Genomic DNA, 14,085 nt, shown 5'->3' with positions numbered 1-14,085 from the left:
TTCAGAATCTCAACCACATCCAGTAACTGCATTTATTGCAATGCCAATAGCTTAAAATGGATCATTATCTGTAAAAATGTAAGAGTTTTGAAATACTGCTTTTCTCATGGTTTTATATGACAGCCCCTCTTACAATCCTGCAACTTGGCCTGTTAAGATGATTCATGGAGCAAGAAAGTATAGCCAGGGTCATAGCCCGGTGTCTTCCATCCACAATAGCCTTCCAGGAAAGAAAATCTATAGGGTTTTCTATTTTCTATGTGACATCAAACCTATGCTTTTGTGATATAAACTTTGGAGACAGTGTTTTTTTTTTTTTTATTTTTGAAGCTGAAATTAATCATATAGTTTTTTATCCTTTAAAAAACTCCAAAGCTCTGTTATTATTTTCATTCATTCTTTCATCCAACAAATATTTACTGAGTGACTACTATTTGCCAAGCATTCTTCAAAGCACTGGAGATGAACCAGTAAGCAAAGTATATGGTGATAAGTACTATGAAAGGCAATGAAGCAGAAAATGAATGGGGGAACGAGAAGTTATTTGACACAGGTCTCTGACAGTAAAGGAATATCTGTACAGAGACCTGAAGGAAGGAGGGCGTCAGCTATGTAGGCATCTGGGGGAAGTTTTGAGACTAGAGACAGCAAGGGCAAAGACTCTGAGACAGAACATGCTTTGAGGGTGTTCTGGGTGAAGCAAGGAGGCCAGTGTGACTTTAGCAAAGTGACAAAAGAATTAGTAGATGAGGTCAGAGAAGTGGCAGTGGCAGCCAAGGTGGGGCCAAAAGTAGGACAGATTATCACAATGCCCTTATAGACACTGTAAGGATGTTGACATTGCAGGTGAGATGGGAAAGTATTGAGGGACTTTAGCAGAAAAGTGGCATAACCTGGTACATTTTAACACCATCATCTCAGGCAAGAAGTGGCTTGGACCCAGAGTGGATTGTGGGTATATTCTGAAACTAGGGAAAACAGGATTTAAAAACGAATAGATTCGATGTGGTAAGTGAAAGCGAAAAGTAAAGGATAACAATATTTTCTGGTGTGAAGGAATGGAGCTGCCATTTACTGGCACAGGGAGGATTGCAATGGGAGTTCAGTAGTACCCCTTATCTGAGGGGGAGTTTGAAGACCCAGTGTGGATGCCAGAAACTGTGGATAATACTGAACCCTATACATAGTATTTTTTTCCTATCTATACATACTTCTGATAAAGTTTAATATATAAATTAGGCACAGTACTCTTGTACTTTGGGGCCATTATTAAGTAAAATAAGGGTTACTTGAACACACGCACTGTGATACCATGACAGTCTATCTGATAACCAAGATGGCTACAAAGTGACTAAGGGGAAGGTGGTGTTTACAGCACGGATATGCTGGACAAAGGGATGATTCGTGTCCTGAGTGGGATGTAGCAGGATGGAGCAAGATTGCATTACACTACTCAGAACGGTGCACAATTTATAACTTAGGAATTATTTCTGGAATTTTCAATTTAATATTTTTAGATTGCAGATAATTGCAGGTAACTGAAACCAAGGAAAATGAAACCATGACTAAGAGAGGACTACTGTGTATTGATGGGTGAACATGTCAAGTTTTAGATGCCAATGACACGTCCAAATGAAGGTACTTCATAGGAAATTAGACATACTTTTATGCCAGATTTATTTGGCATTCAGGAAAGAGATTGGGTCTGGAGATTAAAATGTGGGTGTTGTAAGTGTATAGTTTTTAAAGCCCCAAGACTGGGAGAGATCACGTAGAAGGGGGATGCCCAGGACTGGGGCACTCCAAGAAGTCAGCCAAGGAGATTGAGAAGGAGTGGCCAGGAAGGTGAGAGAACAGGAGAAAGATGTCCCAGAGCTGAGAAAGCATTTCAAGAAGGAAGTAATTATTAACTGTGTCAAAGACTGCAGATAACTCAAGCAGCATGAAGCCAGAGACCTAACCATTGCAATTGAAAGCATGGAGGTCACTGGTGTCCTTAGCAAGAGCCGCTGTGGTAGAGATGAAAGCCTGATTTGAGTTGGTTCAAAAGACCAAGGGAAGAGAGAAATTTAGGACAGTAAGTATACACAGTTCCCCCTAGAGAGTTTTTCTGTGAAGAGAAGCAGATAAACAAGATAGTAGTTCTGTTACCGAAACACTAGGTTTGGTCTAGGTCCTGCTGCTTGCCACACAGAAAGCCAATCACTGAGATGACAAGTATTGCCAAGGAAGTAGGCTTTGTTTTGGTTGGGTGCTGCAGCCAAGGAGATGGGAGCTCAGTCTCAAATCCATCTCCCTGGCACACCAAAACTAGGCATTTATATAGCAGGGAAGAAATGTAACAATGTGTAAGAAAACAGGAACTAGGGAGGGGCAAGAGGGCATCTGGTGCTGTGATCTGATGAGTTCCAGTTCTTTGATAATTTTTTGAGAGGACCGAAGGAAAACAAATACAAGTTTCAAGCTTTAACAGCAAAAACAACTGTCTATGAGACTATTGGGCCATTTCAGTTAGCCAGGGTAACGGGGCCAAAGAGGGTGTTTAAGACTGGAGATACTGCAGCATACAGAACATAGCGAGATACACTGCAGAATGCGGTGAAATAGGATAGAATGGGGGATGCAGAAGAGAGGATTCGGTTTCTGGGGCAATTATCTTTATTTGCTGAGATTGAATGGGATGTACTTAGAGCCAATGAGAATTGTCTGCTTTCACTTAAGGAACTGATGTAGTAATTAGTAATGATAAGTTTCACTGGTCAAGATCAGGGAACTGAGAAGCCAGGGTATTTGTACGACTGTCTAAGTGGGTATTGAAATAATCAAGAATGATGACAGAGTGGTGGTAAAGAGAGCAACAATGAGCCAAAAGCTAAAATTCTTGAGCAATGAGAAGGAGTAAAATAGGGTAATGTAGGGACTTGAGAGGCTGATGTCAACAGCTTCAAAACAGTGAGTATTCAGGAGGAGGAAGGGAGAACAGTCTGGAAGTGGCAATGAGGAACAAGGAGGCATCCTACTATTAATGTTTTATTATTCATATTTTGACAAAGATAGCATATTATATTCCAGGGCATGGTAGTGACCATGTGGGAAAACCTATGAAAGTATTTTTAATGACTGCTTGGAATAACTGTAGAAAGTACTTTCTCAATGATTTTTGTATGCAAGAAAAAAAAATACCCGAAAGTAACCAAAAGTTTCAGACTGGAAAATATGCCAGGAAGATTTTCTTCTCTCATTCTCAGGTGAGGTTACAATCCAGTTTTAGCAAATTTTTGACAATTTAAAATACTTTTGAAAACTGGAGATTTAAAAAATGTAAACAATTGTAGGCACAGCAAAATCGTAGTTTCGCCTTCTGATATTACACATTTGGCATCTCTCTACAGTTATATTAACATAAATAAATGTTCAAAAATAGTTTTACAACATTCAATTTAAAAAACTCATTCAAGTTGTAATCTTTTGTTTCCTGCTGTAACCTAACATTTGAAATTTTGATTCAGGGTAATGTCCAAGGTTTCTTAAACATACCATAATAAGTATTACTATTCCTTAACATTTACCCAAGGGAAAGAGATAAGGGAAAGGGGTAGCTGGGCATGATATTTACGATGTACAAATAATGATCCATTGCCAGAAATGAAAACTCACCTTTCCACCAGCATTTGTTCAGCCTCAATAGTGCAATGCAACTTGGTGCTGATAAAAATAAACCATTAAAACCAAACCCTATCATGCAAGGAGTGAGTTTAAAGATATGTACACAAACTCAAAAATCTATAAACTTTAGGACATTTTTATTTTTAACTGTATTTTCTACTTTTCACCCAAACATTCATCATCATGGACTCAGAAGAGTCCAAGATTTTGATCTGGATTTTAAAAAACCCAAATATTACTCAGGGATTTTTGTTTAAAAATGCGTTTGTGGGGATTTTTATTTTGGTATATCCTAGCACTTCCTGGAATGGCAGGTCTAGAAGAATGAAGTCGAAAGCACAGGATTATGACCTCACACTGTTTAATGCTAAGCAAATTGTTGAATATTCTAGTTATCTATGGAAGAATTCCCAGAATAATGGTGTAGAAATAAAAACAACCTAGAAAATTTTTGGTAGAAATATACAAATTGTCAGTTTTGAACTTGCAAAGTCTCAAGAGGTTTTCTTCTTTGCTGGGACTCCTGAAAAGTGATCAATTTTACACCCAATTTATTTAAGATCCATGAAAGGACAGCTAACTTTAGGGTTCCTGATATATAGTGACCAAGGAGAAAATATAGTGGCATTTATGAGAAATATTAGCAGGCAAATTAAATCAAATTTAGACTTCTGGATTTTAGAGTTATGTTACAACTTTGTAGTCTCAGGGGAGGTCAGTTTGTGGTTGGTTGGTTATGTTTTGCTTGATTTGGTTAGATTTAAATTTTTGAAGAATGAACTAAAAGGTAACAAACAAGTTAGAGACTGTTGAAATGATCAGAACATGGTATCAGTGGTGATTCTGGAATATAAAGAGCATAGTAGGGTCATTCAGAATTGTTATCAGCATGCCGTGGATTTTCTCATGTTTTTCTGCAGTAGGTTAAAATTAAAGTTTTATCAGTAACTATCTTCTTTCTTAAAAATAATGTAGCACATCTTACATCTTAAAGCAATCAGCACAAATGCAAGTGATGCCTGTTCAAGCAGACTTTCAAAGACAGCACACACTGTTAACACAAAGAGCTCTTCCACGTTTCAAGAATACAGTGACGGGAACTGGTACACAAAATAGTAGGGAAAGCATTTTTTTTTTTTTTTAAGCTTTGTGGAATGTGAGACTTTAGCCACTTCCTTTTCTGGCAGTGGATAAAACCAAAATGGTTCTGGCTTGAATTTCACATCTTTCTAATCTACTGGACAGGAGGGACCAGAGACACCGATTACCAATGAGTCACAAGAACAGACAAAAAATTGTTAGTAGGTTTTGACAACCAGGAACTAAGGTGTTTTTAAAAAACATGTACTTGATGCAAAGTATATTAGGAGTGCACCATAGAAAACATTGTCAAAGTGTTAGAAAAATGGAGCCCCTGTCCAGGTGGCCTTGTGAGATTTCACCCATAACTTAATATACCCTGTTTAATAAAAATAATAGTTCTAGGTCTTCTTGAAGGATTGTTTAGAAGTTATTTGAAGGAACTTCGCTGGGCATCCATTCCTGCCACCACTGGATGCAGGAATCCATGCTACAGTATCCTTGAGTGGCCCCCAGGAATGATGGTCACCTGTCAGACCCCAGACCCAGACTATGGTGTGGGCAGGCTCAGTAGATTTTACTGGATGATTATTAATTTAGAGCTGTAAGAACTGGCAGATCTAGTGAAACTTACTCTGAGGGGAGGGCTCAGTTTCTCCAGTTTCTTTTTGTAGGAAAATAAAAATAAAATAAGCCAATTTCTAGAGACAAAATCACCTATAAAAAGATCAAAAGGAAAGATTTTTTTTTTTTGCTGTTGAGATGCTATAAAAATGGATGAAAAGCAACCATTCCTCCCCTACCCCCAAAAAGAATTAAGGCAATTCAAAATGTTTGGATGAGACACAAGGACACCATTCTGATACATTCTGCATGTTCTAGGCCTCCTTATGTCAGGGCTGGGGTCTGTCTTGCTGGAGGGAACTTTATTTTTGAAGATAAAAGCTTCAATGAATTCTTTAAATATCTGTCTTTTAAAGAGCACACATTTCCGGGGGGGCCCTTTTAAATTTGGATTTGCCTTGTACTCAGTGTAAAATATTAGTACAAAAATATAAAAGGCATGGCTTGATGTTTAACATCTGTGTTTTATTGTTGGCACCAGAAAAGCTCATGTTCTATGTTATGTCACTGTACATACTGTAAACAAGACTGCATTAATATTGTTTTCTTATGATTTGTTTCAATGAATCTAGATTTTAAAAAATACATTCACAAACTACCTTATGTTTAAACACAATGATTCCCTTTTATTTCTTAACTGTACCCAAAATCCCATAATAAAAAAATCATTTAAAGCTGTGTGTTTCAAACTTATCACTTAGAAATAAAAACAAAACAAAACATAAAAACAAAGATCAGTTTGCAACATAATTTAAAGAAGCTTCTGGTTTAAAATACCACAGCAGCAATATAAAGAGCTGGTGGCAATCACATTCGGGAATGAAATCGAAATCAATATATTTTGTCCACATCAGCATCCAATTACAGTAGTTGTGAAATTCAATCCAAAAAGTTATTGCTGAATTTGTGGCATGGAATTTGAGAAGACAGTATTGTTCAGCAGCACAGTCACAGCAGTAAAAATGAGAACAGGAGGATTTCATTGCTTTTGAGAGCTAAAGGGACCATGAGGAGCATATCTTGCTGAGTGCCTGAAGATAATCCTCAGTTACATTCCTGCATATTACCTGCTTTAAATAAATGCAAATGACAACCACCTTTTCAGGAGGGGAATAATGTAATACAGAAACTAGAATGTTTCCCCTTCTCTTCCCCACCTTGCCCGAACCACTAGATTCAAATGACTCAATTCAATTTTCCTAATGTGTATTTTGTTCTCATTAATAGTACATCAGCTGCTTGTGTATTTAGGCAAAATCAGTAGGATCACAGTTTTTGTTTTTTCTTTTTATCCATTTACAGTAATTATTTTCTCCAGAAACAAGCCACATTAATTTTTGTCATTGGATTTCCCCCACCTCCAATTTTTTAAGAAGAAAAATTTGGTCAACTACTGTTTTGTTTTAAAATTGTTAAATGCACCTGAGATTGCCAGTTGAGCTCTCTATATGTCTCCTGGAGATAACACTGCTGTGATGAACAGTGAAACAAAAACAAACAAAACGAGGTAGGTTAAAACAGGAAGCGCAACACAGATATTGTTTGCAACACCTTGATACCACAGGCGGCCATGCTTGTAGCTTTGGAAAAAAAAAATCCCAGTCACGTAAAAGTTCAAATCATTTGAGTAAGAGTTTATAAGGACACAAGTCAACCTGAACTAAATACATACATATTTCTGCACAAATGTTGTTTACCATATGTTGGGTAATTTGGAGGAAGGTAAAGTGATTAGGGTCTCAAAATTTTGTCCAAAGCCTTGCTTTCAAGTTCTCTAAAATTGGAGCCAATGATGCCTCCTGTATCTGAGGCAGGCTTAGGAGTCTAGTCCCTTCTCTCACCCACCCAGGGAGAACACAGGCAGCTCAGAAACATTTATTATTAATTTTTTCAGTCACAGTTTTCATCTTGAGAAAGTGGCACCCTCAGGAGAGCGCTGGGAATGTTGAGAGCCTGAATATCATCCACTCCCCAATTCCCAGAAACAACTCAACAAAGTCTCAGTCCTAATGAAGCCCAAACCAAGTGACCTCTTAGCCGGAGGGGGGGGGGGGGCCTTTGTGCATTTTAAAAAAGAATATGTAAGCTTGTTTCCCAGAAGCTCTTTCTGTCTGACCCCATCTGTCATCCCATCTTTTGCCCTGATCTGTTGCATAATAGCTGAGGGAAAGTTGTGTTAGAGAATCCCTCAATCGCTAGGCCAGCTCAACTCAATGGAATTAGTATCCTATTCAACACACTCCATTCTGTAAAGGGCCATATAAAAATATGGCCTGTCAGATTCACAAAAGTGGTAGTTGATTTTATTAGACTAGTAGTTTTAAGGCTAGTAGTTTAGCCATTTAAAATCTATTTCCCAAAAGAGGGGAAAACTAGTATTTTTCTTCTCTTTTAAAAATTCATTAGCCAGTTGCTATCAAAAAGCAACCTTTTGGGTTGGTGAAGGCAAGAGAGTTCTTAAATTACCCCACTATGTAGTTATGGCCTTCAGCGTAAGGAGATAAGGTACATTTATTGTGCTGTCTCTCACCACTGGAAACTGGAAATTTTACAACATACCATATACTTAAAACTAGTAGGCAGACAGAATTAAAAACAGACTCATTTTCTCAGTATGCATTCTTTCCCCATTCTTACAGAGTAAAGGGGTAAAGAAAAAAGGTAAAAACCTGAAAACCCACCATAACACAGCTTAATCATTAAGAGCACACAATATTTGTTTCTATCCCTAACTCTGAAGGGCACATGGTCCATCTTTGTCCACAGACAAGGCAGCATTCTTGGGGATCTCCTGGAAATTCCTGCCACCTTTTTCTCTCCTTCTCAACCAGGCTGCAACATTGAAAGATGGACTGTATTGGGAGGGGTGGAGGGAGAGGAAAAGGGGAAAGCGATATGTTCAACCAAGCCTTCTGATTCTGCCTCTAGACTGGCATAAGTCCACATGAGTTATGTTCTTTTAAATTAGAAATAACGCCATGAAGATAAGTGCCAAGTGCTCTTCTGTTACCAGTTCATCATGGAATTTCTGTTGAGGGTCATGAAAAACACTTGGCTACTTCCTCCAGATCGCACGGATGCAAAAAATACCTGTTTGAAATTAAAAAGAAGTTAGTTCAACTGCATGGTCTTTTCCCCTCTTTTCTTCAACCGTCCATCCATTTTTCTCTCACATGTCCTATCCTTGCCATGTTTCAGGTCTTAAGACTCAATGGCCTGTGTTTATAAAGTCCCTTTGGATATCGTGCATCCTACATAAAAACTCCTGCCTTTATTCCTATGGTTGTTGTTATTCCTTATTGTGGTACTGGTCTCCAGACATGCTGAAGGGGCTGTATCTTCATTTGTAACATCTCTTTGGGTGTTCACTTTTTAAAAGGGAGTTTCATGCTAGGATAACGTGCTGGATTTCTGGCCTAGGAGCCAACAGGTTCTTTGTTAATTTCTAGAAAGGCACAGAAGCTTCCCTTCTCTCACCCATAAATGACAAGAAAGTAGACTTCAGGAAGGAAGGGAATTCCTTCAAATTCTCAAAGTCAAGGAGTTTTAGGCCTACTGTTATACAATTTCAGATTTCAATTTTTAAAATTTGAGATAAAAACATTAAATACTGTGGTCAGGGCAAGGTATTTAATGCCTACTCATTTTGGCATTTCAAGAGTTAATGCTTGGTTTCTCTGCTGATGGTGGCACATCCCAGGGCAAATGAGATCATAGCATTAACAAGTAGAACCACAGTCCATTAGGTCTGAGTCTGTTAAGTCATTTTATCAAACAACTGACAAACGTGAGAAAAATTTGGGTTACTGCTTGCTTGAGCTGAATGTTAAATGTAAAAGACCGACTGTCCCAGGAAAGTAATATTTTGGGCTGTGGCCTAGCCCTTCAGTCAGCCAATACCTAACTTTGGTCCGAGGCATTTGCTTTTGTCACTAGTATAAAGTCTGCTACTTCATTTCTACAGCTTCTTCAGAAGAATGCTGTCTCTCAACAACTTCTTAGGAAGGTCTGTGGAAATGCTTGACATTCAGCTAATGCTACATATGAACGTAATGCTACTCTTAGGGTCAATGAATCAAAACAGAGGACAGAGAGGGCCCATGGAAAACCACAATGAAGAAAAGAAAGGGCTGCTGTTCCCTCCAAGTTGTGTGCCCCTGGCTCTAAACTTTGGGTTCCAGACACTGGTGTGGTCCCAGCCTACTCCTAAGGGTGTGGCATGGCTTGGAACAGGCCTGCTAGGGTAGGTTTTCAATTGGAGTGTGGGTATCCATACCCAGATTACTCCTAGTTTTTTGATTCTTAGAGACTAGGTAGGAGCTAGAGTTTTACTAGGTTAGGTTTGTTTTCTGGGAAACTCTAAATGGCTGGAACCATCTTTGCCACCTGCAGCTACTGTCCACCCAGACCACATTAGGTCAGAGTAGTGGGCCAGGGTTGAATATAGTTTAGGCCCACATCACCAGGGTTGAACTAAGACCAACCTGACCTTTGAGGAACTGGGGTGGACAAAGGGATGTACAAAAATTCAACCCATCATACTGTTTTTCTATAGGCGTTTATGTCTGTGGCTTTGGGGACAGCATTTCTATGTTGGCCACAGCCACAAAGGATGAATTCACAAATGCAATATGGCTTAGCTACTAAAACCTCAGGGTTACTCTATAGGGAGGGTAAGGGAGAAGCAGTACTGCTGCAGAATACTCCTCTGAGGTGACTGATCATGCCAGACGGACACAGCTAATTTCACTGGAAAACAGTTCACCTATGACATTTCAGAAGAAACATGGCTGGAATGACACAAGACATGGCACTAGTTGAGTTTGTGATTGTGAGTTCCTTAAGGAATGGGTGACATTTTTAAAAAGCTTATATTTCTACATGTCAAATGTTTTGGATTTAAAGGTGAATATAAGGTGATTGGTTAGGTCTTGAAAGTGACTTTGTGAAAAGTCTAAAAGTGGAAGTATAAAGTTGACCCACTGTGAGATGATTAATGATGGGCCAACTGCTCTAAGTGCTTAGGAGAATTTGTGGTGTCTGCTGAGTCATCATAAGGCCTTCAAGCCACAAAAATTTCTAAGAGGTTTACAAGAAATTTCTAGATGTTTTTATGTAGTTTTTGACATGTGAATAATATATTGAGTGTTCACATGGATCAAACCAAATAATGCCATTTCAAGATAATATTGATTGTTTAACACAGATGTGATTCAAATCAGTATAAAGGAAAATGAAGGTTTCACAGGTACCTGGTGGTCTCTTAAAATGCAAACACTAATGCAAATGTTGAAACGGATTTACCTTATCATTTCTTTCACATAGAAACTTTAACCTTTGAGCTCGCTTATGCATAAATACTCCATCCAAATGTCCTGTTTCCACTGACCGGATCTCAATAGCTTTCTCGCCCCAGCCCATTATCTGATTGGAATGAATGTAGGCTGTCAAAAGGAATTTCCAAAACTGCATTAAAAACATTAGATGGGCAATAACTCACAGCATCTGTTCACATCTTAACCACAAAAATGACAAACGACTTGAGATAAATGGACAAAGCAAGTCTTACAAGAGTTATTCACAGACTTTTTTTTTTTTTTTTTTTTGGTGTGGAATCAAATGGTTGTTTCACATTTCTTGATTTTCGTTTCATTTGGGGGGTGTAACTGCTGAAGGAGATAAGGAATGGTTAACCTACCCACAGACGTGGGCATTTCTCCCCATTGGAGCACCACATCCTTAGTTATCCGGCCATAGGTGTTTACATACACCCCCTCATCCTCATAGCAAACAAGCATTTCCATTCCATCTGTTTTAGGCAAGATGACAATAGCATGAGGAGTGATATTGCCCTGAATCTAGAAGACAAAGAAAGGCCAAGCATTATTCTTTTAAAAAATAAAACAACACTTTGACTATTCATCTCTAAGAACTGCAAAAAAGAGGTTTTTGTTTATTTTCATTGTCACCCTAAAGACTGAAATTTGCTTTAATTTAACCACTGACTTGTAAAATACCCTGGCAAATCAAACTTAGTCACTAGATTAAAAATTCAATTTATCTGTTCCTAAAAACAGCATGTAAATCTATGACACACCTACTATGTGCCAATCATGGGGCCCTTTACATATATAATTTCTAGCACCCAGAATAGCTCCCCAACGTAGATAGCTTTTTTACAGATGAGGAAACTGCATCTCAGAAGGGCTTTGTGTCTTGACCAAAGCTGTGCTAGTATTTGTTAGTAGAGTTGGGATTTGTGTACATCTTGCTGACGTTGAAATTAATGTGTTTTCTATTAGCACAACTACTTCCAAAAAAAGATGAGGAGAATGTAAGCCAGCTGAATCTAATGGAGATGGCTTAAGTGGGGTCAAATGAACTCCTATCAAAATAATCTGTGAAAAAAAAAATAGGATTGTTTATCTGGGTGTCCAAATGGCAGAATAATTCATGGCTTGGTTAGAAAAAATATTTAGAATTACCAGTCATTTAAAAAAATCACTATTGCTGCGCACAGTGGCTCATGCCTGTAATCCCAGCATTTTGGGAGGCCAAGATGGGCAGGTCACGACATCAGGAGATCGAGACCATCCTGGCTAACACAGTGAAACCCCATCTCTACTAAAAATACAAAAAACAAGCCAGGCGTGGTGGCAGGTGCCTGTAGTCCCAGCTACTTGGGAGGCTGAGGCAGGAGAATGGTGTGAACCCAGGAGGCACAGCTTGCAGTAAGCCAAGGCACACCACTGCACTCCAGCCTGGGTGACAGAGCGAGACTCTGTCTCAAAAAATAAAAAAAAAATCACTACTGAAATCAGCGTATATTAATTTGTTCTAGGAAAGGAAATGTGATGTTGTGATCCCCGTAGTTGCGAATGCCATGGCTGACCAACATGTGCTTGATGGATTGGAATAAGAGAGTTGAGGATGATCATAGTTATGCCTTAGCTGCCTCACCAGGAATGTGAGCTGTGAATCCTTGTGTTCACCCACATACACATGAGTTAAAAGCTGTAATAATGCAGCAATGAATGGCAATCGTGTGTGTGTATGTAATATACTAAAACAACTTCTTTTAGTTATTGCATTTCATTAGAATAAAGTCCTCAAATTCTCAAAATACCAGTCAGCAGTAGCTTCAAACATTCCTGATAGTTTCTCCTGTATGTTAGCCTTGGAATTACACACAGGACACACAATTTACACTACACTGATCCTAGTAAGTGAATCCATGTGCAGCATTTCCCTTTAACAGTTATGTTTCAAGCAATATGTCAGGATAGTAATATGAATATTTTAGGGCTAGTAAGATATATAATTTGCAGGACCCTGTACCAACTGCTTTAGATCCATTACCTCATTTAATACTAATGATAATCCTATGGGATAAGTCTTTTTATCATATTTTACAGATGTGAAAGCTGAGGATTGGAGAGGCTGCCTACTGTGTCCATTATTGCAAAGCTAATACATGCTAGAGCCAGAGTATGAGCGCCCCTGTGTCTGACTCCACTATACTACACTGCCCTCAAGCTGAAGTAAGGAACTAAAGATAGCAAAAAAAGAATTTTCTCCAATAAATTAGTACCTGACCGTTGGCTTTCTCTAACATAAAATGAACCAATTTCCCTTCAAAAACTGAATGTGGAAACTCGTCTACCGAATATAATTCATGCTCTTGAAAGAAAAATATCATATTCATTTTAATCTAAAGTCCAAAGAGACAACATGTAAATGCCAAATGATCTCTATTATGTATTCTCCAGTTTTAGGAAGTCACATAAATTAAATTTATTTATGTATTTTAAATTTACATTTTACATTTTTATTAAAATGTATTTTAGTTATTAAAAACAGTATACTTAATGAAGAACGAAAGTCCATCTGCTGGTTAGTTAAGTTTGCATGACTTCTACTAAACTATGCAAAACAAATCTCTTTCTACATGCAGGCTGTTGTACACAGAGCCCTTGGAAGTCTACTTCTGGGTACTTACATGAGATGGTATGTAGATATCATAAGAGTTTCCTGAATCAACATCAATTACATGGAAACCAGTGTGTGAACCAAAAATAACCTTTAATCTTTGACCTTCTTCTACCGTGAGATCAACTAGCAGAGGCTTGTGCTGGAGATCTGCAAAAGACTTTAAAAATCACCCCATCAGTATCCGCATCACTCAAAGAGGTATCTTAATAATTTTTTTCCTTTAGCCACTGTCTAGAGGAAGTTAACTCCTAACTTTATTAAAGTGAAAAGCTAGAAAATTTCTCTTTCAGTTTTAGGTCTGTTCATATTCTGGCTCTAGGAGGAAGGGTCTAGCATCCATTTTTGCCCCTTTCCCTACCCTTTGTCCTCCAGGTCAATGAAGTTTAAGCTGGTGCACAGGTGTAAATTTTGATAGTGGTAATGTATATTAAAGACCTGGTGCCTGGGTGCTGCTGTTTTTTCCTGTTTATTTCTGGCCTTTGTCCTCGGAAGAAGGCCCAGTTACCTCTCTGGCCCCTCTCTTTCCCATGTGGCAACGAGGCCCATCCATAGCAATTACCCTTTCAAAGACAGCCTGGGAGGGACAGCCAAGGCCGGCTGTTTTCTCAGCCTGTTCAGTGTTAATGGGCATGCTCTGGTTTGGAATTTCTTCAGCGAATGAGTGGGCATAAGATTTGCTGGGAAAATTGGCTAGCCATCAGTAGAAAGCTGAAACTGGATCCT

General features: G+C 38.6%; 1 protein-coding gene and 1 long non-coding RNA gene across 16 annotated transcripts in view; one reads left to right on the top strand and one right to left on the bottom strand.

The window, feature by feature from the left end:
- The window catches only part of LOC103882191, a 116,869-nt gene that overhangs the window by 61,039 nt on the left and 41,745 nt on the right, over nucleotides 1-14,085 (top strand). For all 6 annotated transcript variants that reach the window (XR_004181968.1, XR_002520158.2, XR_004181967.1 and 3 more), the window contains exons 4-5: nucleotides 12,786-12,911; nucleotides 13,325-13,560. This is a non-coding gene — a long non-coding RNA (uncharacterized LOC103882191). The remainder of the gene's footprint in view (nucleotides 1-12,785; nucleotides 12,912-13,324; nucleotides 13,561-14,085) is intronic.
- The window catches only part of TNIK (TRAF2 and NCK interacting kinase), a 396,690-nt gene continuing 388,419 nt past the window's right edge, over nucleotides 5,815-14,085 (bottom strand). For 9 of the 10 annotated variants that reach the window (XM_009201370.4, XM_021933794.2, XM_003894834.5 and 6 more), the window contains 4 exons: nucleotides 13,370-13,519; nucleotides 11,069-11,228; nucleotides 10,675-10,814; nucleotides 5,815-8,460 (listed from right to left, as the gene is read on the bottom strand). In XM_009201370.4, the coding sequence (XP_009199634.1) occupies nucleotides 8,377-8,460; nucleotides 10,675-10,814; nucleotides 11,069-11,228; nucleotides 13,370-13,519 (534 nt within the window). In that variant the 3' untranslated portion in view covers nucleotides 5,815-8,376. The remainder of the gene's footprint in view (nucleotides 8,461-10,674; nucleotides 10,815-11,068; nucleotides 11,229-13,369; nucleotides 13,520-14,085) is intronic. The other variant, XM_021933792.2, reaches the window with a different exon arrangement.

Source organism: Papio anubis, chromosome 2, assembly GCF_008728515.1.
Source record: "Papio anubis isolate 15944 chromosome 2, Panubis1.0, whole genome shotgun sequence".
Classification (NCBI taxonomy): domain Eukaryota; kingdom Metazoa; phylum Chordata; class Mammalia; order Primates; family Cercopithecidae; genus Papio; species Papio anubis.
This window is presented reverse-complemented; position numbering and strand designations above follow the sequence as displayed.